This window comes from Prosopis cineraria, unplaced genomic scaffold (assembly GCF_029017545.1).
Source record: "Prosopis cineraria cultivar Desert tree isolate PC_DT_omini unplaced genomic scaffold, ASM2901754v1 PC6, whole genome shotgun sequence".
In the NCBI taxonomy this organism is placed as follows: Eukaryota; Viridiplantae; Streptophyta; class Magnoliopsida; order Fabales; family Fabaceae; genus Prosopis; species Prosopis cineraria.
This window is the reverse complement of record NW_026555337.1, coordinates 1,979,959-2,005,219: the sequence shown is the minus strand read 5'-3', so window position 1 is coordinate 2,005,219 and position 25,261 is coordinate 1,979,959. Positions and strand designations below refer to the sequence as shown.

General features: G+C 32.7%; 2 protein-coding genes across 2 annotated transcripts; one reads left to right on the top strand and one right to left on the bottom strand.

Annotated features, from left to right (window-relative positions):
* The first annotated feature begins 222 nt into the window (after positions 1-222).
* Positions 223-3,233, top strand: LOC129313399 (two-component response regulator-like APRR5). The gene is made up of 3 exons (XM_054956453.1): positions 223-701; positions 1,684-1,860; positions 2,719-3,233. The coding sequence occupies exons 1-3, from the start codon at positions 288-290 to the stop codon at positions 2,947-2,949; spliced, it is 822 nt and encodes a 273-aa protein (XP_054812428.1). The 5' UTR covers positions 223-287; the 3' UTR covers positions 2,950-3,233.
* A 7,274-nt stretch (positions 3,234-10,507) lies between these two features.
* Positions 10,508-13,922, bottom strand: LOC129313398 (receptor-like protein kinase HERK 1). Its single transcript, XM_054956451.1, has 3 exons — positions 13,837-13,922; positions 13,520-13,591; positions 10,508-13,428 (listed from the first exon to the last, which is right to left on the bottom strand). Exon 3 carries the CDS (start codon positions 13,338-13,340, stop codon positions 10,839-10,841), a length of 2,502 nt encoding a protein of 833 aa, XP_054812426.1. The 5' UTR covers positions 13,341-13,428; positions 13,520-13,591; positions 13,837-13,922; the 3' UTR covers positions 10,508-10,838.
* Between the last annotated feature and the right edge of the window lie 11,339 nt (positions 13,923-25,261).

The window sequence follows — 25,261 nt, the reverse complement described above, 5'->3', positions numbered from 1 at the left end:
CCATCAGATCAGAGGGTTAAGCAAAAACAGAGGTCAACGCCTCCTCTCGCTTTTCTTTAAGTATGACGTCATCATCCCGTACCGTCCCATCACCGTTTCGCCCCCCACTTTTTTTCCTTCATACTTTTTTTTATCTGTTTTATTTGGCATTTTCCTTCTGGCTGGGTCTCTAATAAATACTTCATTGCCTCCGACACTCACTCACTCCCTCACTCTGCACTTTCTCCCTTCTCCGTCTAGTAACTGCATCCGATCTCTGGTTAAAGTATTGCACATCAACACGCGCCATGTACCCACACTCTAAGGCTACATTCTCACGCTCCGCCACTTCCATCGATTATTTGCCGTCACCGACCGCAGCCACGGTGCCACTACTCTTTCCTTCACTTCCGTCAATGCATTCCGTCTCGCCTTCTCAGAACCACCTCATTCCAGACCGGCTCGCTGTCACTGAGTTCGACTCGCTGCTCAACTTGGAGATGAGCCGCAACAATAGTTGGAGCAGCGGTTGTAGCAGCTACGGCTGGCCCAGTTCGCTGGCGACCTACAGAACTCAACGGCCAAGCTTGATGCAGAGGAGCGTGAGCAGCCTTTCGCTTCAGAAGAATGACTATCGCCACCCTGTTTCTGCTCTATTTGCCGAGTTTCTTGACTCCGACGTCGGTCCGGTACGCAGAGTTTGCAGTACTGGTGATTTGCAGGTTAATTCTCTACTGATCACAATCTCACAAGTCTCATTTTTAATTTTCACCCGTCGTGCGTGAAAACTAACGTGCACAAAGTAATTCAGAGAAGGCACCAAACTTGTTTTACGTCTGGCCAAAGAAAGCCTTGTTTTATGTTAAATTTCACGCCCTCATTATTACCTAAGACAAACATTGTTTAATTTTCAATGATTGAATAATGCATCCACTTATTTTAGAAACTGAACAAAACAAAACTTTCATGTTGGTGGTAATTTTTAAAAAAAATATATACAAGGGGCAGTTTCTATTTTCAAAAATTATTATTTTTGTTTTTATGATAAAAAAATTTAAAAACTCATTTAGATAGGTATTTTGAATTTAATTATTTTAAAAAATATTCTCATTTTTATTTTTAAAAATAAATTAAAAATTAAAATATCTTGAAGTTATTTTCATTTTATTTTTTATTTGAAAAATACATTATATTTTTTTGTTGAAAAATATAATTAGTTTTATCAATTTCTATCATAAGCTATCATTATATTAACCGCCTGTTAGTCTATTTTTTAATTCTAAAATTATTTTTAAATTAATATAATCAAATATATTTTCATTTTGTTTTGTTTTAAAAATAAATCTAAAAACTGCATTATAAAATAGTTTTTATTCTTTAAAAAAAATAAGAACAGAAACTAAAGAGGCCAGTTGCATGTTTTGGGAATAATAATAGTGATGGATGGATTTTATTATGATCATGTTTACAGTACTTTTATATAGACATATAAAAATTATACGGTGCGTTGGAAATTATAAGTATCTCATCATATCATTTGAATTTAGTTTCTGTTTTGAAAAAAATATTGTTGTGGTTACAGATATTGAGTTTAAATATTTATATGTTTTGTTTTCTTCGTACTCATGATGAAGCGCTTTTTAATTATATTTTTGGGTGATATAAATTGGAAAATATGTGGTGGTGGGGTGTAATTGGGTGCAGAGGATAAAGGGAATGGAAGAGAGGAATCAAGGGACAGAGAGTGCATTGGCAAGGGAAAGCAGCATGATCATAGAAGGGATGAGCAGGGCATGTCGTTACAGCCCAGAGGAAAAGAAGGTGAGGATTGAGAGATATCGAAGGAAGCGAAATCTGAGGAACTTCACCAAGAAAATCAAGGCAATTATTAATTTCCTTCCTTATTTTTATTTATTATCTTTCATTGGACAAAACAAGCAGTAGCCACCAAAGATGGACAGCACTGTACTAATGGGGAATTAAATCCTTGCCCACCCTTTCTTTAATCAGATTTGGCTCATTGAACCCTCGTTAAATCTGTCATATCCAACTCTCGAGTAAAAGTTAAGAAAACAGTGAAAAACCGAGTGACTTTTTCAAATAATATTGGATTACCCGAAATTTTTCCCCTCCTCATATTCCCTGCTCCATGGTCGTCTCACTAAACGATAAAAATAACTCGATTCATTCCAAGTATAAAAGTCAGCCAACTAATTTACAGAAATTAAAGAAATTAGTTAAGTTAATTATTTGTAAAAAGATGTGTGTTGCTTTCCCCAGACTGCATCCTAATTATTTCCATTACAAATTACTCCTTTTGATAGAAACCTCTCTTTAATACGTGTAATTAACCAAAAATGATAATTTATATAGGATATTATAAAATAGATTGAAATTCTACCCTTAGAGCCAAAACAAATCCCTGAACCAATTTCTTTGTTTAGGATTGGAGTGAGTATTATTATAGTTTTGAATATATGTGAAGCAAGAACTATTCTCATAATTCACACATTTGTCTTACTCTCCAACTAAGAATCCCATTAGTGCCAAAACCTTAAAGAAAACGATCATTCAGAGCATGGAAATAATTGTTCTTTATACTGTGCTTGCTATATTATTATAATACGCCCCACACACAAGTATGTGCCTATATTACTGTATCTTGTCGTATTATTTATTCGATTATTGATGGTTAATTTAGAGTGAAAGTGAATGAGAAATTCTGTATGGGGGAATCAGTATGCTTGCAGGAAGACGCTGGCAGACAGCAGGCCACGCATCAGAGGAAGATTTGCGAGGAACGAAGAAACTGATAAGAACCCTACAGGTCCGCGGAGCCATGAAAATGGTGTTGGAGTAGAGGAAGAAGATAACGAAGAGGAGAATTGGGTTAATCTCTTTGATAATTTGGTCGCTGCAAATCTTGTTCAAGAGCCTCAAGATAGTTCTTCCTTTGGTCTCATGTTTTAGATCAATAACGTACAGCTATCAGCTTGAATTGGAATTGCGATCCTCCTTTTATGCATTAGGGTGCCAAAATTTAGAAGTACAGCACATATTAGCAAATAATGTAAAAATGTATAGTGATTGGGATGTGACCATGTGCTCTTACTAGACTTTAATCTAGCTAGGGTGAAGTTTTTTGAGTGCCCTTTTCACCTTTTTTTAGACTCTGCATCAGCAGCAATTGGTGCGTATAATTGTCTATCAAAACTGAAATAACAAGTTGTTATATTGGGGTTTCTCCATGATTATACGAAGTTATATATAAATACTTTTTGTTGAAGCATTCTTGAAAAAACCAAAAAGGTAATCAAGCATCCGGGAATGCACGAGGCTGTGGTAAAACATTAACATTGATCACTTACGGGAACTCTGAGTGCTCTAAATTTGGCTTCCACTTTTTGATCTGTCGCAGGACATAGGGATTGCACTTAGCACCTTTCAGCTGAATGGAGAAATTTTAGCTTCTTTTTTGCATGATCAAGTGGCATAAAAAATCATCAGTAGTAAAGTAATAATATCTAAATTCAAATTCGATTATCAAATTGAGTTAAGCTGAAAATCCCACACAAGGCACATATATACCTACATATATGTCTGTGTGTGAGGTAGATCTAATTTTATGTCATTTCTACAATATATATATATATATATATATATGAGTGCTTCTTTTTTACTTGCAGGAGTGTATACATATTTAAAGTTTTACAGGGTAATTACAAGTTGGACCGGCTTAATCAATCCTCACCATTGTCTTTAGCCGAAGAAGAGTAAACAAAAGAATTGCTATGCATGATCATGTCTAGAATCTGTTTGGCAAACTTATGTTGAGGAAAATGTTAAAATAAAGGCCGCTTGTTACATCTTCATGTTGGAGCTTCTTCCTTATATATATATATATATATATAATATTGCCCATTTTGGGGGTTGCTTTCCTATAGAGTTACGAATCCAATGATTAAATAAGACCGGGCTGTCTAGCTTTCATAAATGAATAAGCAAGAGTCGTACAAATTACAAGAACAAGCTGGGAAGTTGAGGAAATATAATAAGATTGACGCATTGATGATTGTTTTGAATGAATTGAAAGTTTGAGAGAGGCGTAAATAAAGGCTATGGCTTATGAGGTAACATGCAAATGTGGGGAGAGGATGGCCCTATACAAGTCTTTGTCGGCCGGCGCTGTGTTAGCCACTAGGCCTCTTTGGGTCCCTTTTTAATTCCACAAAATATCATCAATTTCAAAAGCAAAATCCAACAGTTTTCCGGAAAATAAACAAATTGTTAAAATCAAGTCACTCGGGGTATTTAGTTTGAAGTGTCGTCGAATCACGTGGTCATAATATTCAGCAGAACACCGATTGAGCAAAGATTTGGGCAGAGGCAAAATGAAAGGTATGTTGATGAGCATAGGCAGAGAAAACAAGGCCGGGATCGGAGAGAGGAGGAAGGATGAAAAAGGGCAATGATGAGAGGAGAACCTGAATTAAAGAAGAAAGAACTAAAGAAAGAGAATGAAGAAGGGCCGAAAATGGATGGCATGATTGTATGAGGCAGCTAGAAGCTAAACGCCTACGAGATTGGAAAAGGCTTCCAAAATCTAAATCTAATGTCACGCCTCCTAAAGCACCATCGTTTGCCTGGTTATTATTAATCATCACAGCTAAACTGCACATGGGAACCAATGTTAGTCAGCTTCTGCACTGGGTCCCATTTCTGCTTTAACTTCTGGATTGAGCCTTCCTTTCTCTTCTTTTTTGTTAATCCTTTTATTTTATCTTATTCTTGTTATTCTGCTCCGCATTTAGTTAATTTCTGAGAATGCCTCCATTCCCTACTCACATGTTCATGCCAAAACTTGAAGCTTATTGAAAACTATATTATTTATATTTTATGATTAGCATGCTTTATTATAAATTTTATACTAGTATTGATAAAAGAGGAATGTCCGTTGCTATTTGTGAGAGCAGTAACTGTTAAAACGTAAGTGGCAAGAAAAGTTTGTAATTTTCATATTTAGTCTCGTTCCTATATACCAACCTGCACGATAAAAGCAGTAAGTCTAGGCAATCCATCTCTGTCATGACCTTGTGCCTGTGGTGCAGGCTTGGATTTCAGACATGAAGCTTGAGTCCGCAGCAACAAGCTCCTTCCATCCTTTGAGAAAAATTTTCAAGTCGTCTCTACCAGTCGCACCAAAAGCTCCATCACAGTTTATCTCAATAGAATGTTTATCGGGGGCATCCAACCATCATGCATCACGAGCTGATCAGAGCACTTGGTCTTCCAAAATTCCTGCACTGCTGCTTTAATTTGGTGGTACTAAGTACATGAATTGGATTTAAAGCGGCGTAGTTGAAGAGTAATGCTGACCTGAGCTTCCAAATATTCCAGCAGGGGCAAGCCAAGTAAACTTTGTCATAGTCAACTCTATATCCTAACTAAAATCAATACATTAGAGAGGCGTAATCTTCAAAGTTTTCCGACAAGAATTGTATCTCCACATGTAAATTAACCTAAGGCAATCATTATTCCTTACCACATAAACAAAGAAAAAAATATTTTGACAAAGTTCAAAATGTTGTTGCATGTCGATCTCCGTGACCGTGAGAGAACACGAGGTTTCGAAACTAAAATTTTACGCGAACTGCTTGATTACAATTTTCACCACAAAATTCCCCCCCCCCCCTCCAAAAAAAAAAAGCATCACAAAATGGCATTCAGTATATCATTATTTTAGTTTGGTTTAGTTTTTTTTTTTATGATGTTTGGAAATGCGCTTCATGGTAGTGTATCCGCAAAAATACAAAAGAAGACAAAAGTTAAGCATGTTGGGCTCATCACTGGAAGCACGCAGCGACAACCCCAGAAAAAGTTAGTAATCGGGGGCAACATTTATACCAAATATAAATATCAATAATTTTTTTAAAAAATATAATTTTAAATATTAATTAAATAAGTATAAATACATGAGAATTTTAAAAATATATATTAATTTAATTCTCATCATAAATTTATTTTTGTAATAAATAAAAGATAAACAATATTTTTTAATAAGTTACAATGTACTTTTGGTTCTTGAACTACATACAAGGATTCATTTTAGCTTTTTAATTTTATAAAGTATATTTTCAGTCATTTAACCTTAATACTGATAGTTTTAAATGATTATTTTTTGAGTCAATCATTACTATTTTAAAAAATTAAATGTAATATATTAATATTTGAGAATATTTTGTTAATATTTAAAAATTTAATATAGAAATTTTTGTTAATAAAAATAACAGTATTAAAAATAAATAACTAAATTTTTTTATAAAATTAAGGAATTAAAATAAAATTTTACATAAAATTAAAAGACAAAGAGTATCAATACAAAAAAACTAAAAATAAACTCTAACTTTTAAAATATGAATGTTTAATTAATTTTAAAGAGAATGTGAGACAATTAATTCTTTGTTGGGGCAATTACAATTTTAAAAGGGGCAAGTGTAATTTTAACATAAAGGTAAGTGAAATGTTTACTTGTTTATTGGTACTTATTTAATGGGGGCAATTGCTCCTTCTATTGAGAACGCAGCTACGCCTTGCATGCACAGCAGAGTTGGGCTGAGTATAAACCCAACTCTGGCCCGAGGGTTGTCGTCATGGGCCAGTTTCAACATATCAGGGATCATTAGCCAAGTCGTGCTATTTTTTTGTGAAGCGTGACTCTGAACTATTCCACTTGGATAGCTCGGTTATGCCATAATTTAGGCCTTTGCAGTGCTTATGAAGCTGGAGAGTGGGCTATGCTGAAGAGCTTGCGTCTGGTTTAGGATTTTGGATTCAAGCGTGTAATTCTAGAGTGAGACTGCAAGAAAGAATCCTGTTGATCTAATTGATGGAACGAGATCTAATATTAAAGCTAGAGTACATGTTTAAAATTAAACGCACTAGATTCCGGAGACTGCATAAAATGACTTGTCCCATCAACAGTCATGTTCATCTGGTGTGACCTATGACTTCTTTGTTTGGTGGTCATGTTTATCGAATTATAAATGCTGAATATCATTTTTTTTAAAGAAAGATGCAGAAATCGACGTTTGGCGTTCTGCCGATGGTTTGATTGTTCTATGCATAGTGGATGCTTTTTTGACCAGCCTTCCATGATGGATGTAATATTCTCAAAGTTGCTAGATTTCACCAACTCCGTTTGTGGAAATTCACCATATTCGAAACCGAAAGAGATTATTATTTAAAAGAAAAAACGAAAACGCATGTATGGAGATGTTTGAACCCTTGCAGGCTTGAACTGACGAGGGAAAGTGACCTCAAAGATAACATTGTAATGACCGAGTTATTCAATTATGATAATCCGCCTACTATTTTATAGAGAAGTATTCTAATCCTGCCAACTCTAAAATTACATCACCTAAAAAATAAAGGACGAAGTAATTAAAAAAATCAATTATTTATTTTAATTTACCTAAATATAAATTAATTGAGACCTAGCCAATGGTCCGCAATCAATCAATTGGTTAAAAAATATGCAATTTCAATATTTTTCAATGTTAATTTTCATAAAATATGTATTATATATAAAAAAAAATTCAACATCCTCTTAAAACTTGTAAAACATTATAATAATAAAAAAAACCATACTATTGGAATCATATATAAACGATACAATTCATTTAAAAAAAAATGCAACACTTGAGACGTTAGTAGCTAATTATCAATGTTGGAAGTGAACTTAGGAAGGTATGTGTTGAATAAACGCAAAGGGCGGTTTGCCCCCATGTCTTGTCTCATCACACAACTCCCGCACTCGGGAATGAAAACATCATAACATGAAGAAATTCAAACACATAATCCACACATGTAATGCCGAATGTGAAGACAATGAGACCTCCTACACTTCCAAAATATGAACCTCACTGCCCATTCACATCTTCACCTTAAAATCGTTGCATGTCTCTATCGTTGAAACATCAACCCTCATACTCATGTCACAGTTTACAGTCTATAAAGCTCCAAGTGCCCACTCTTCTTACTCTCCTCAACCATTCACTCTACTATGCTTCCATGGCCTCTATTGGCATATCCAACGCTGTCGCTGACCCGTGCCTCCCCCTCCACCGGCCAACCTATGTGAACCTCCATAAGTGGCCGGAATCGGAGGCAGAGTTTGTGAAGATGGTGAGCTCTAGGAGCGGGAGGGACACCAATTCGCCAACTAGGGCTTCGGATAGCATCTCGTGCAGACAAATGTACTTGAGGAGCTACACATTTTCGAGAAAGGAAGAGAGTGTGAAGGACAAGACAATCAAGTATTTTAGTGTTTGTTCGAAAAATGTAACAAGTCTTAAAGGTAGGGTCAGGATTGATTTTAATATGCTTAGAAGGGTTAAGAATGTGTCTTGTGCTGCCTTCTTCTCAGTGTTTCACCGTTTGTTATCATGCTCTTCCAAGCTTGACGACGCGGATTATCATGGACAATATTTTTGATTCCTACTTTTGTTCATTATATGAAATCTCACACTCGCTCACTGTGTTTTTCGATTTTCCCCCGTATTATAGAGTTTTCTTTCCTTTAATCACATCTATTTCAAAAGGAGTTTTGTTATGTTAAAATCTCTAAATCAAAACGCATTTATTTGCGGAAACGTTAGACCATTAATTAATAGCTCTTTTGGCACTGTCAAGAATAGGCGTGTTATTTTTTGAGGTTCGTTTCGCAGCAGTATGTATGAGTATAAAGGAATGTCAAAAGATTCTGTTTATGCTAGAACCATTTGTGGGAGAATACTAACAAAACCGATATAAGGCATAAACAATGGATTTTTTGAGTCAGTAGTGAGAGTAATAACTAATTATGGACATTTGACTCCTTTGGCACAGTAACGATGAATGGACATTTAACGTTTAATACACCTTTAGACTTTCCGTTTCACGAGGCGGCAATGCACATGGCAGATCAGTATGCCACATGGGTTGCTTCTGCCGTCTGGTGTTCCGTTTTTTAAGTTTTCATTTCATTTTGATTTTTGTTTCAAATATTTAAGCACAGAATATCACATTAATTATTTAATTCTCTTTTCCCATAATTTGTGTGCGCCCAAGGTGATGGTTGAAAATTGCAACTACTACAACTCCTGTGCTTAAAGAATTCGCTATGTTTATTTTCGTGTGATGGGGAAAATAAAGTTTACATTTTTTTTTGAACAACATGAACCTTTGATACCCTTTATATAAAAAAGGCGATTCATTCAGAACGTTATTCTTTCCATTATTTTTTTTGTCAAATCATCGTTACTACCATTCCATGACTCCAAAGCGACCGATATTCCAGCCAGTAATTATTTAGTGGCAGATTACTTTATCAAAATTATTTGGTGGAAGAATTTGTGATTTGAGATCAGGATGTTCAGGACTTCACTGTTTTACCCGAATACAAAATTAATATTCGATTTTTCCGGGAAACAGCCTATACTGCCGGAGCTAGGAAATAACGTTGGGTGCTTTTTACGCAAAATTTTAAAAAATGAGGGCACTTATTTGCAATTTCCCCCCTCTCAGAATTCCATTATTAAAAATTGAGGGCATTGATAGAGACGGGAACCAACTTCCTTCATGATCGCGATCTACTAAAGGGTTCATGTGGCATTTCATGGCGTGCCCAGTTTGAATCCAGTTCCAAATCGTCTTTTCGTCTATCACTATACATACACGTGGTCATGCGCTCTTGCCTATAACAATGGATTCAGAAGTAGGATTACTTCTTATCGGTTGTAGATAAAACTGATGATATACTTCTCGAACAATGATCAACCATATGAAATGTGACATCCTCAATCGCTCTTTCAAAATTAAGCCAAAAGCAAATAAAATGTTCAAAACTAGAATGTTTATTCGCTAAATTATATTGCTATTTTCCTACTATTAGATATTGGCTGATTAAGACATTATTTACTTCTCATAGTTGAGTTGAACTCAATGCACACCAGGGCTAAGGAGTGAATATGTTTGGATGATAGTTGCCCACTTAATTAGGTGACCAACTGTGGCAGTAGTGGTGGTAGGCATTGGCACTATCTTGCCATTATCTTTACCCTCGCTTTATGCATTGAAGTATTCACACAATAAAATAGAAAACACACGCAATTATTTCTTATATTTCAAGTTTCAAATAATAAAAACATCACCTAATTCCCGTTGTGAATTCCAATTTTCTAGTACCTGCCATCAAGGGAACTCCTGGGTTAGCTTTCTGAGTTTTTTTCAGAATTCCGCAAGAACTTAGGTTGCATTGGCATATTTATAGAGGTTATTGCAAGCTCTGGGGCAGCAGGGAGAGTAATGTCCGGAAGACGGAGACAATATGATTATAAACCCTACAAAAACTTAAAAAAAAAAAAAAAGCTATACGGAAACACACCAGAACGGAAAAGTATAAAACAGAAGCTACATGGGAGGAGACAGAGATGAACAGAAAATTTAAAATAAATAAAGAACCAACAAGACACAACAAGCTGCATGGCAATTTAGAGACGCAGCCCCGCTTGACTGTCTGGAGAACTTAAAAAAGTATGGTAGATTCAGACATATAATTATACGCAAGACACCTGAGATACAAGACCACCCAGATTAACATAAACGAAAAAATCACAAGATGCTCGCTTACAGATGAAGCAAACATGTTTCGTTAAATTGGTCTATCTTTACAAATCTATGGTTGCCTCGCTCTTTTGCTGATAGCTACTGATAAGAATTCAGAAGACAAACCAATCAAAAATTGTTTAAAAAAAAAAAGGTGGAAAACAAAGGGTGGTGCAGATATGTAACGCAGAGTATAGAAGCTAGAGTCTACAAAGTCACCTCCCCTCAGACTTCACCAGCTGTGAGAAAACCCTACTCATTGAAACACCAGACAGGTCATCCACGGTTGAAGCTTCAAACTGAGCAGCAGAAACACTTGCGTCATGGTTGAAATTGTTTATCTGTGGAGAGAGTTCACCAATCATATTGGTACTGTTCTCTTCAGGATCACCTTGAACAACTGCCTCTTGAAGCTGAAGGGCATACTCCAAATTCCACAAGACATCCCCCATAGAAGGCCGATCCACGCCAAAGTCAGCCAAGCATTTTTCAGCAGTTTCTCCAAACTTCCTAAGAGAATCCGGTCTGATCTTCCCTGCAAGGGTAGGATCTATGATTTGCTCCAATTGCCCCTTTTTCTGCCATTTCATTGCCCATTCGGCCAAGTTCACCATTTCTCTAGGAAGTGATGGGTCAATTACAGGTCTTGCACAAAGAACCTCGAACAAAACTACCCCAAATGAATAAACATCTGATTTTTCTGTTAATTGTTGCCTACGGAAATACTCAGGATCGAGGTATCCAAAACTTCCTTTTACTGCAGTGCTCACGTGTGTCTGATCAATTTCAGGCCCTGTCTTTGATAGCCCAAAATCAGCAACTTTGGCCATAAGGTTCTCATCAAGCAGGATATTTGCCGACTTCACATCTCGGTGTATAACTGCTTTGGCATAGCCAGTGTGAAGGTAGTGTAGTCCTCTAGCTGCTCCAATGCAGATCTCCAGCCTTTCTTTCCAACTTAAGTTTGGGAGATCTGAACCATAGAGATGACTCTTGAGAGTTCCCTGTTCCATATACTCATAGATCAAGATCATTTCATTTTTCTCATCACAATACCCTATCAAGGACACTAGATGGCGGTGACGGAACTGAGATAGCATTTCAATTTCAGTTCGGAACTCCGCAAGCCCTTGCTGGGACCGGGGATTCCCTCTCTTAACTGCCACTTTAGTGCCATCATTCAGTTCTCCCTTGTACACTTTCCCAAAACCACCTATCCCAATAACCCAGCTCTCATCAAAATTGTTTGTAGCCTCCTGAACTGCCACGAATGGGATGCGGTACCCTAAGTTGGAAGCGGCGCTTAGTGTTGTGCCATTGGAATATTTACTTCCCATGGTATGAGAAGCTCCATCATTGATGGATAAGGGAACCCATGTCTTTGAAAGGCCTTGTCGTGCCAAACGTTTTCTTCTGCACAATACAAAGAAAAATCCAGCAAGGACCACTACACACAATGTCCCTATTACTACACCCGCTATAATGCCTACTTTCGTCTTTGAGTTTGAACCAGTACCAGTCGCAGCTGTTGCTAAACTCAGACTGCCCTTAGAATTACTCATTTTCATGATCTCCAGCCCATTTAGAATGGCATTCGGGTAATCACTGTTTAAAGTAGAAGGGCCAACACTTACACGAATGTTCTTGCTATCAGTTGGGGCCGTAATATAGTCCTTGTAAAGTGTAGCGCCCAAAACATTGTTAGTAGAGGTGCTGAGATCAAAATTTTTTTCCGCCATGTAGGAGTTGACATAGACATTGAAGTAAAGTTCGTTGAGGCCATTGCTAACTATGTCACAGAAGTGAAGTCGAACAAGATACTGAAATCCTGGATCTACGTCAAACTGCCAGGTCACATTGAAATTACTACGAGGATCACTGCTTGAGTTCATCTCTGTGAGAGTACCATAGACTGTACGTGGAGCAATGTTCTCTGTTGCCCCGCCGTCTACATACTTAACAGCAGCCATATTTGAAACATCGGTAGCAAGGTCAGGAGTGGCGAGAAAATTTTGATCCGGTACCCAGGTCCGGTGAAGGGTGTCATTTGCAGAGGAGACAGTTGGACCACCCATGTTAATCCTCCAAACTGTCTCAAATGCCAGCGTCACCAACCCAGAGAAACTTCCCGGTGCATTTATGGTGGAAGCGTCATCAGCAATGAGTTCATCAGGTACTGAAACAACTTCAATTGCATTTACGAATGCAATGGAATTGCTGGAAGGAGTAAAGGTGATTACAAGGGTGTCTGAAGTCACGTTCACAGAATATTCCTTCACAACAGGATTCTTCTGCACAGTGAAATCACTGAGAAGAATATTGTTTTGGGTTGTGACAGCAAAATTTGCTGTACTCATATCGAAGTTCTGATACACAAATGGAAAGAAATAGAGACGGATCCAATGTCTACCCTTTTGGCTGATCGAGAACGTATACTTTGACGGTCCACTGAAGATTCTTGCTGTTTGATATAGAGGTGAATCGGCAGAGGAAGAGATTGATTTTGAGGAGGTACTGGCGAGAACATCACGTTGAGTAGAAAGGAGATTCTTGTAGAACGCATCCGCCGCGAAATTGCGGCTACCGAATAAAGTATTAGAAGCTGCTCCACAGTCTATGAGGTAATTGTCTTGCGGTAGGAAGGTGGCAGAAAAGCAAAGCAACGGCAAAATGGAAAAGCAACAGAAAAAGAAGCCAATTGTTCTACGATCCATCATCTTGGCATCTAGGAATCTATGAAAAACAAGTGAGATGATCTTTTATTTCACTTCTTTGCAGCTTTGGATTCTCTACAGGCCTATGGTTCTGGAACAAGCATGAGGAGGAAAATAATGAATATCTATTTATCGATAAAACCACACAGGCATAGAACTAAAAAGGAAGAAGCAACACGCACCTTTGGCACTCTTCAGATAAGCAGCAGAATCGGAAAGAACCAAATACGAAAGCTCGGCGGCAGAAGACAAATCTGGAGTAGGAACAGCCATCAGTTAATTGTAAGAAATTGAATGAAAAATGCTGGAGGAGGAAGAACAACAGCAACAAAAGCATGTTCAACAAGAATCTAGCGAAGCACGGGTTGGTATTAACCATGTATTGACATATTCATAGATTCGCTTTTCGAATTAGAAAAGAAAAATGAAAGATAAAGAAGAGAGAGATAAAAAATCGGAGCAAACAAAATCAGAGGAGTGGGAGGAGGATTGAAATTACCATTCAGAGGGGCTAGCTGGTTTCCAGAAAAAACCGCGATGCACCCGAATCTCATCTGGGAAAGTGGGTGCAGCAATGGTAAAATAAATAAATATAAAAATAAGAGGGGACAGAAATAAATAAGCGGAGTGAATAGTAGGCGCTCCTTGTGCAAGAGATAATTTATGACAGTAAAGGAGATTCATGACTAACGTAAATATTCCCTCTTATTTTATTTATAAAATAAGCAGAAGATTTTTTTTATTTTATTTATAAATTATTTTATCAAATTTTTATTATAATTTTTTTCATTTGACCTCTATTTAATGTTGAAGAGAGAAAATGCACTGTTAAAATATATATATTTAATAAAAATAAAGTTAAGAAATTATTAAATTTTTAAATAGAGTTAATAAATTTTAAAATTTTTTTTATTTATAATAAAATATATTAAAAGTGTTGTATAAATAAGACCCAAAAAGCATATAATAAATAAAATGGTGTTCGGTTTGAATCATAGGGCTATTCTTATTTTCATGAAAATTCGAGGAATCTGTTAGACTGTAAACTGCTAAAACAGTGTAACTCTCATACAAATTCAAGTAACATAATGATAAACTATTAAACTAATATATTCATCAATTTAATAAAATATTTTTTTATAACTAGATTAATTTCAATTTGATTATAATTCAAGTATAATCTTTAAATCATTTTTAATACCTCCATCCTAAATTATAAAATTAGTTAAAACACAATTACAAATAAAACAACACTTTACAAGCTTATTTTTTTAAAATAAAATTATAAATTTTTAAAAATGCACATACAGGCTTAGGTCTAGGATTAGGAATCAGATTCAAATTTGACAGGCCACCCATTTAAGTTTATTTTTATTAGAGTTTGAGTTCAAAAAATTAGATATTTTTAAAAAAATTGAGCTTCAAAACTCAATCTTTATAAGCTCCGGAAAAAGGTCTTGTGCCTAAGCAGCCCTTGAAACCTAGTTCTTCTTTTTTTTTTGTTTGTCGCATTTCCCCCTTAGACGCACCGTTTGCTCTCTCTTGAAAACACCCTAAGTCACTCCACCGAACTCTCATTCTCACTTGTCTCACGCAACACACTAACGAATTGCTCTCTCCTCTTGGCCCACCTCCTTCTCTAGCCAGCTCCATCTCGATGAAGGATTGCTCGCGGCTCTCGTTCTCTGGCCCTCTCGATCTCGGTGACGGATGATAGTACTCGCGACGGCAAGTTGATTTAGGTGCTCATGATTCAATTCTTTGCTTTAGCGTTCAAGTACCTCTAATTATCTGTCACTAGGAGAGGAGGTGCTTTGCTCAGCCTTATGACTATGTTTGCTGCGTTTGCTTTCATGCGTAGCTACTTGAGACTTGGGCCTTGTGACCAAAGTTTTTAGCTTCGTGTTATATATTTAACAGAGGATGACGCATCAGGAAATTAAGGTCCTTCACGTGCAGTTAATTGATGATTCATCTTATACAATTGCAATATTATTTTATAACTTTTTGAAGTATGAAATCACTTGTTAAAGTTTTATGTATAATAAAATTAAATAATTTGAACATTTCATTTTTAATTGATGCTGCTAACCCCTTCAATTTATTTTGTAACATAGTTAATTTTAAACATGATTTCTAAATGATGAAAGGATTTGGATTTAGATACATGAATATTTTAATTAATTTAGACTTCTAAAATGTATGTTGTTTATTTTTTAAAAAAAAATTATGAGAATTTAGATTTGTTTTATTTTGAGTTTTGGAATGTTATAATTAATCTATAATACTTTATTTTATTTTATTTTTTTAAAATAAGGCTTAAGAGCTTGACCTTAAGCCTTTTGAATAAAAGTCAAGCCTTAAAAAAGGGGCAAAAAAGAAAAAATAGGGCTTAAGGGCTCAGACCCATAAAGGCCAAGCCTATATGGCTGAGCACACTCGTTTTTCAACTCTACTTAAATCCTATTTGTTTGATATTAAAACATATGTAATTTTTTAATAGTTTAAAATTTTTGTTAAAAATAGATTTATTTTATATATATATATATATATATTATAAAAGGAAGACATTATTTTATATTTGTATTGGTCATGATAATAAAAAAGTAATTATTAATTAGTTATTTTAAAATTTTATAATATTTTCCTTGATTTTTGTTGTATAAAAATAATTTCTTAATCTATTATTTTTAAAATTTTATGATATCTTTGCATATCCTACCTTTTTAAAACACTATTTTATATCGACCGTATTAGGTTATTTTTATAAGTTATTCTAAGGAGCTTTTTTTATTTAGAATTTTGATTATTGTTAAAAGTTTAAACAAACATCATAAAAATTTACAAAATATTTTTTTCAAAAATAGGTTATTTTTTCATGAAACAAGTTAAAATAAATGAGCTCTTAATCATTATGCTATAATATCATTTCATTTCTCTATCTATTTGAAAGGTAATGTTAGAAAAGTATTATTAATGTAATCTTAATTTTTTTTCAAACTGTCTTATATTTTGAGATAATAATTCCAAGGTTATATTATAATTTGATATGGAAGGAGTACATTTTATTTTTCATTGCCATGTGCAGAGGTGTTTAACCTTGTATTTGTTCTGGTTTGCTCAATTTCATCTTGGTCATATTAGGACGAGACTTTCTCAATCTAAGGAAAGCGAGAAGGGACTTTGCAGGAGGGAATAAAGAGGGGTTCAAGACAAAATGGGCTAAGAGATTGCCCTCAGAACTTTCTATCCTGAAATTTTTTTTCTTTTAAAAATAAGCATTAAGTATGTTGATTTTATTAATTTAATTTCAATATTTGCAATCCCTAATTAAAATTAAAAGTTTGTGATATTGACAATTTTAATGACATGGAACAAGCCATACAAGATAATATATTCTTTAACAACATATTAATTATATTAATACAATAAATTCTTATATCTTTATATTTAATAATTTTTGTTAAGATATTTGAATATCTTAACTAAAAAATAAGAGAAATGACTTGAAGTTGTGTGTTATGTCTCATAAATACTTAACTTTAAGTTGTTCATGTGTAATTGTGATTGATATAATTTAATAATTGACTTTAAATCATTGTAGTTTATTTGCTTGTGTTATCTTAGTTTTACATTTAGCAAGTTATGTGATTTAATGTTTTAATGAATGTTACTATCTATGTCTTTCTTCTATGTTGTCCACTTTACCGAAATGTCCCAGTCTCATCCTGGTCTTATTAGAATTCCTAATGAGACAACTTTCAGGATGAAATAAAACACAAGACAAATTTAGTCCTAATCATTTTTTTGGGATGGAACACAGGACAAGGATGTTATAATCTCATCACATCTTATACCCCCTTGATACAGGACATAGGACACAAGGTGTTGTAGCAATGTCAATGAGATGCGTGATCAACTCTATCGTCATACCCCCTTGACACCTTCAGCATGAAACTATGAACTATTTACTGATGAGGGTCTGTCCATATGATTAGACTATTCAGGCCTTCTATTGGTGAGAAGTTATATAGCCAAGGCTACCATACTTACTTATGATTTACAATTTTCCTCGAATCACACATTATGGGGTGATGTGCCTCTGAGCTAGCCTCATCATTAAACAAGTAAAAACTAGTTAGATTTGAGTCCTTTAGTAAACTATAAGATAATTCTTTGGAGAACAAGTGAGACAATTTATAAATGAAAAGGTAAGCCATCAAGCTTTGAATAATGATCATGCCATGTGAATTTTAAAATCGTTACTTCTCTCCTTAGATGAACTCTCACTTTATATGATCATGGAATGTAACATATGTTTAACTCCTAGCATATACAATCTCAATCATCATATTCTCGCATGCAAATTCTTAATATCATATCTATAGTACGCAATTCTCACATTATTAATATATCCCATATCAACCACCTATGCTTTTTAAATAACTTATCTGAGTACAATTATAAATCATACTTTTCTTTTGAAATATCATCATTATCGCAATTCATTTATCTTACATATTCATATAACCATGTTCATCTTTACAATCATCACTTCAAACATTCATTTCATTCTCACACATATCAAGTTTCCACACTTGCATTGAAAACAAGTTTAAAAGCTTCACATGATTTTCAAACAAGTTCATAAACATCTATAATTCATTAAACAAGTGAATGCACAAATTAAACTTTTTTCAATTATTTCAAACCTTTGAAAAGTCAAAAATTTAATCCTCAACACAAGTTGCATGTAAATGTTTGATATGGGATATATTAATGATGTGAGAATTACATACTATAAACATGATATTAAGAATTTGCATGCGAGAATACGATGATTGAGATTTTATATGTTATAAACATATGTTACATTTAATATAATTTTTGGACATAAATGTGCTTCAACAACTAAAAAATGTCCAAAACCCTTAATCATTGATTTAAATAACTTTAATAACTTTTATTAATTCTATTTAAGTCATTGAGTTCGGACTCAAAATCCTATAAGTTTGAAAATCACTTCCCCACGCAAACCATAACCTCCAAATCTATCAAAAGAGGAAGAACAAAGAAGGAGAAGGCTTAAGAAACTTACTAGGATAGATTGAAGGCTCTAAATCACTCCCAAATTTTCACAAACTCAAGATATAGCAAAGCTCTAGACGTCCTCCTCTTTCTCGCTCAACCTCTCTCTTTCTCTTTCTATCTTTTGAATTGACTTTAGCTCTTTTTCTGTAGAATTTTGGCCACAATATGTTGCATAAATTAGGCAAAAGGGTGCTCTTTATACCATTCGTTACAACCAATTTATATCACACACAACAGTGGGTGTTACACAAGTTGCAGTAGATGGTACGAAAGGGAATCCTTCATATTTTCTCCCACTGTTAGGCCTAGTTGGCCCAATTTTACCTCAAACTCGATTTTGAAGTTGTAACCACAACTAAATGAGCTCAGTAGTCCTCTCAAACAATACTCAAATTCAATCATACTTTTAAAATTATTTAATTACTTTTATTTAACTTAGTTAATTAGGGAGTTAATTCTCAGTATATTATAGATGTGCCATCTTCAACATCATCCATACCTAGATGAGATGCAATAGAGGTTATTGTTAAGGCTAGGTTTGAGCCTCCACGATTGAACGAATCCATTGAGCTTGCATTTATAGCATGCACCTTAGCTCTTCCAGTGGCACATGAGAACCCATTCCTCCCTCTCCACGCCTATTTTGAGTCCACCGATAAAGATTGGAAGAGGGAGAAGCAAATCAAAAAGGAATAAGAGATTAAAGGAGGGAGGGTCAAAGTCATCGACAATCAGGGAGCTTTTGTGAAGTGAATAGTGATAAGAAGGACAAAGGGGCTCGTCATTGAGCCATGGACGAGGGGGATGATGAGATTAAGCGTAGAGGAGGAGGTGAAATGTTTGATGAGGTAGAGAGATAGAGGGTGAGATGATGATGTGGAGACACACGTTTCAAAATTTTTGGCCCTACATTCTCACTTAACGTCTGTTAGCATTAGTTTAATGAGAGGATTTTGGGTGATATATTTTTGAAAGTTTAAAAGTTCAATTTCATCAGAGTAAAGTATATGACACTGAATGCCCTTGATGGTATAATTTAGGGATAAAAACAAATTTTAATGCTGGCAAAAAAAAAAAAAGTTTTCCCATAATCAAAGACAAGAATCGTTTTTAATTTTTTTATCGAGAAAAGTTATTTTTTTTTATTTTTTTTATCTATTAACATAGTACTAGTACATAATAAATAAAATTATAAATAAAATATGAGAAGCTGGACTCAAGTACAGACGTGAGTTACTTTATGCTGTGAGGCTAAAGTCATTAGTGGCCCGGAATGGCCAACCAATAACTAGTTGCGATCAACATCTCTACAGCTGTTCTAAATCTGATCTTTCATTTGCCCGCAACTTCTTGTTAATAAATATTTTCAACTATGCTTGCTTGCCTTTGTATGATACTTCTGCAAGAAGTTTTTGAATAAAAAATTTCCCTCTTTTAGACTTATTCACACTTTTGGTATTTTTAACTAAAATTTAAAAAAAATATTAAAACTTGTCATTTTTGCCTATAAATTAAATATTTTTCATCGTATTAAATACATCCGTAAAAAATTCTTTCTTTTTCGTACTAATATTGAATAGAGATAAAATAAAAAAATTATAATAAATAATTAATGTACCGCGTTATAAAAAATGACTGCAAAACTCTTCATCCAATACTTTATAAATAGGATTGAGGGAGTACATATAAATTAGGTCCTTTTAAAAAAAAGAAAAAGAAAAATTATGTTATGTGGTGTAATGTTATTGTTTCCCTTCACTATCTGAAACATTTAAAAAATATGAACAACTGACGTGGAACACGTCCCAGTGGAACAAATAGATTTTGTTTCGTTTAAGCAAGTTGGGGGTGAAAATGACGGAGAGAATGAAGGTGGCAAGGGGGTAGGCCTAAAAAACACGAGAATGGAACGCGAGTGGGGGAATGTTAATGTATGGCAATAGGTTATTAGATTATGTGGGACGCCTGCAAGTGTGGCATTCTCTGGTTGGAAAAGCGGCATGTGCGGACCTAATCCCCCCCAGTCCCCCACTCCAATTCTTATCTGGCGCTTTGCCCGGAGAGAAAACAGGGAAAGCGACATTTAAGTGTTAAATAAATCGAATTAGGTTTTCAAAGAAAATTAAAAATGAGTTGCCTGCGACATCTGAACATGTGAAAGCAGGAATCCAGGTATAAGCTGATCATTACATTTCAGATTTAAGACCACTCTATCCCTGCTCATGAAGCAATTTCAATCCTCTTACTGAAATCAAGAAAATGTCATTAGGTTATTAATTTTTGTCTGAAATTAGAATAAATTTTTAATCAAGCAGTGGTTAGGTTTCCAATTTTGCATTTCCTTTTTTTTTTTAAATATCCACAGGCCAAAAAAATCGCAATTAATATATCTGCTGTAAGTCCATAACTGATGAGATGGATATAGGCACGCCGCACGCCTGACTTGTACGATGATACCTATACAATTCTTCCACCCATGTTTGCAGGTTATGGATGGCTTCATGAACAGGTAAATTTAGTCATTTTTGTATTTTTTTTTGTTAAAATTATTCATTTGAGGATCAAGATACATTTTATATGCAATTTTCAAATTAAAATATATTTCTTCGAATTAATAAAATAAAAAATTAAATTCATTTAATCACATGTTTAATATATTTTTATCTTATAATTCAGAAATAATTTTTTTGTCAGAATTCAGGAATAAATTCAAAGCACTGGAAATGTTAATAATAAGAATTTTTTGTATAACAAATAATATATAAAAACTCACTTGTAATGATTTGAATAACATACATTTTTAAATATAATATTATAATGCAACAATATGTTAGATAAAAAAACAAAAAAATATTATAGTTTTTGTTTTTTTTGGTCATTCTTGTGATGTAGCCTCCCGCCTGCAGCTAATTCAGCGGGGCGTGTGGAGTCGTTAATCGTCATTGACAAATTTAGTCAAACGTGCCATTCCCATTTATTTATTTAAAAATAGATCTGACCTAGAAAATTCAAAGAAGAAAGAAAACAAATAGTTTTAGGTTCCAGATGCGGTATATTTTTGTGAACTAAAAAAGTATAGATTTAGAGCTCCCATGATTTTTCGTCAGCCAATAAAAAAGTATTTTTCAATTAACTGATATGTGAGTGAAAATTGTTAAAATTGTGGTTTGATGTTAATTTTATTTATAATTTTGACATTCAAATATTATATTTCAAATTAAATACAAATGTCATGGCAAATTTCCATTTTCATGGATCGCTTTAGAATTTACTCGCGCATTCTGTAAACGTGAGAGATGATGCCTGAAAATTGAGGTGGACAAAAATTATTAACGTTGTTTTTTTTTGGATCCTGAATCAACTTAGTTAAAATCATAATTAATAATTATCAAACTCTCAAATTGACTTTTTAAATTTAATATTTTTATATTTCTAACTTATAAAATTATATCAACTCATTTATAAACTCAAATTAAATACAAACTTGATTAAACTTACGAGTTTACCTCTAAATTCATCATTTTTAACTTATAAAATTATATCAATTAATTCATAAATTCAAACTAGATATAAGATTAGTTAAAATTGTCAAGTTTATTAATTTTTTTTTACTTGAGTGAGTTAAGTATATATTATAAAAAATTTAGTTTATAAAAATTATTTGACTTGATTCAAAAAAAAACTTGAAATACAAAAACTAATATCCATAAAAAAATAAAAATACCAAAAATAAGTTCTTCTATTTTAAAATTTTTATGCCTTGTATCACTCTGTTTCTATTTATAAGAGAAACTATCACTTTTTACTTATTTTATTATATAAAAAAATTATATATTTTAATAAATATTTATTACACATTTCTTAAATCACTCCATAATTTACATTAATAAAAAATAATTAATACATGCTTATGTTGATTAATATAAAATATTTTAGTTTAATTTTTTTATTTTTAAACATAATTATTATGGTTAACTAACTTTTTTAACATGTGTGATATAATTTTTTCTCTTATATACAAAATTAAGGGAGCAGATGACAATTTATCAATATAAATAAATTTAATTTCAATGATTTATATTTTTAATATATTTAAATTAAACTTATATTTATTTTTTAATAATTATTTATTAATAAAAATAAATTTTTATGAGTTTATGATTTGAATTTATGACGTGAGTTTATATTTTTATTATAAATTTATTTAAATTTATAAATTTAACAATTTAATTAAAACGTCAAAGTGGTGATACTTTTTCGAGGAGACGGAAAAAGACAACCAACTTAAATAAACTCAAGTGTGGGGTCTTCATACACGTTGGACCATGGACCGTGGGCCGAGCACGGAGCTTCAGAATTAGATACCTATCACTGCGGTTCTCGGATTAATCGTCCTCTGAGACAACAGTGATATAGTAGCTTCTAACAGTTTGGTTTATGTTTTAAAAACATTTTTTGTTTTTTAAATAAAAATTTTGTTTAAATAAATTTTTTAAAGTAAATTATTTTTAAAATTATTCTTATTTTTTTAAAAAAATAAAAAATAGAAACACTTTAAAATTAATTTTATTTTATTTATATTATTTTTAAAATACATTACATTTAATTATTAAAAAATACAGCTGTCTTGATCAATGAATCATCATCATTAATTACCAATAATCATTACTATTGATTATTTTTTAATTTTATTTTTTCAAACTAACATAACTAAACAAATGTTTGTTATTTTGTTTTAAAAATAATTTTGAAAACTATATTAAAGAATAATTTTAAAGAATAAAAAAAAATAAAAATCAAATGGGTTCTAAATCACTTCGGGGATCGCTTTCCTTGATCCCATTGCAAAACCCCAAAGTTCAACGGCGACGCTTTTACCATTTTCTTGTCTGGTCATGAATATCAAAATCGTGATTTTTTTTAAACTGGGTTCAAAATGATGTTTCATGTCTGGGGCCTCTATTAAAAAAATAAAGAAAACAAATTATTTAATATTGTAGTTTTAACTCTATTGTTTAAAACTCATGTCTTAAATTTTGATTCAAAACAATTTAGTTTTTAAATATTTTTAAATTGTTTAAATATGAAAAATTACATTTACAAAATTTAAAAAAATCAATTATTCCCAACGTTAAAAATATAAAATATTTTTTGAGAGGTTAGATGTTTAAAAATATAAGATAGTTTTAATTTTTCAAGGTATAATCATTATTCTTTTTTCAAAAAGTGATTATGTTGAATAAATTATTTTATATTTATTTTAGGGTAAAATACCTTATTAAATAAGGGTAAATATAAAAAGACAGAATTAGTTTGAATATCAGTAACTACTTTATTAAGGTAAAAATTGGTTAAAAATGTATTTTTTAATGGATGGAGTGAATTGCATTTTTTTGGGGTTAAATGTTAAAAAATATAAAGTATTTTTAATCTTTTAATGTATAATTATTGCTCCTTTTTTAAAAAATATTTTTATTAAATAAATTACTTTATATTTATTTTAAAGTGAAACAACCTATTAAATAAGAATAAATATAAAAAGATATAATTAATTTAAAAATAAATAACTATTTTATTATGATAAAATTTAATTAAAAATATTTTATATTTTTTAATATAAAGAGAATGAAGGGAGTATTCTTTTAATAAATATAAGATATTTATTGAGAGATTAAATATTTAAAATTATAAAATATTTTTAATATTTTAAAGTGTAAATATTGCCTTTTATAAAGAATGTTCCATTTTAATAAAATATTTTATATTTATTTTAGAGTTAAATATTTTATTAAATAAAAATAAATATAAAAATATAAAATTATTTTAAAGATGAGAAATTATTTGATTAGGATAAGATTTAATTAAAATATATATATTAACGATGGAGTAATTGACTGCAACTATAATCTGCCAAGTGTCAAATGTCAGCCATCCTTAAATGTTTGTTAACCTGGAAACCATCATGTCATTGTGTGCATGCCGAGGCATAATTTTCTGTGCCCGCGTTCGTCGCATCAGAATATACAGCAGAACTCAATGAAGCAACGTCCGGGATGGTGGGGGTAAGGACGCGATAGGATAACGCGCCGAGATATTTGACTTTCAGGCTTCAGAATCAGCAGTCTGCGGTCTACGTGCTCGCCACTTGCAAGCAAGACCATGGTGCAGAAAATAAGGGTCAAGGACCTCCCTAGGCAATGGTTGCTCATACAGAAAGCGGCAATTGTGAATTTGAAAGCATTTGCCAGAGCAATCTAATTTGTGGTTTACGTCATAACCTGATACAAGTGAATTCAGTTATTATTAAATTTAATTATAAAGGATGAATTCTTGTAGTAAGTTATAAAGGATAAAATCTTGTCAACTCTTAAAACATCATATCATTCACATTATGCTCTATATTGATAATAAAATAAAATAAAATAATATTTAAGCATTTAAAAATAATTATATTTGGTTATACGAGGCTCGCTTCTTTTTCTTTTTTCTTTTTTAGTTTTTACCTGCTACTTTATGGTAACCAAAGTAGAATATTTTACACGATTAAATGCACCTCTTAACAAACGTGTTTGAGAAAATAATGATATAAAAAAGTAATTTAATCATGTCCTTTATATTTATCATTCATTATTTTTTATTCAATTATATGATGCTCATATAATTAGTGCATGACTATGGAAAAAAATAAACTCTTATGATTATCATTCAATTCAAAACACTGTGTAGCAAACAAAATAATGTTTAGTTAGTATAAGGCAAGTTTTATATAAAATCACAGGCCAATTTTCTTTATTGGTTGATGTGGTCACTGTATTTTTAAGTGGTCGCCTAAT

Coding starts and splice junctions, on each gene's coding strand:
- LOC129313399 (XM_054956453.1), top strand. CDS start 288: ATGTACCCACACTCTAAGGCTACATTCTCACGCTCCGCCACTTCCATC. Junction 702..1,683: donor GCAGTACTGGTGATTTGCAG/GTTAATTCTCTA, acceptor AATTGGGTGCAG/AGGATAAAGGGAATGGAAGA. Junction 1,861..2,718: donor ACTTCACCAAGAAAATCAAG/GCAATTATTAAT, acceptor TGGGGGAATCAG/TATGCTTGCAGGAAGACGCT.
- LOC129313398 (XM_054956451.1), bottom strand. CDS start 13,340: ATGATGGATCGTAGAACAATTGGCTTCTTTTTCTGTTGCTTTTCCATT.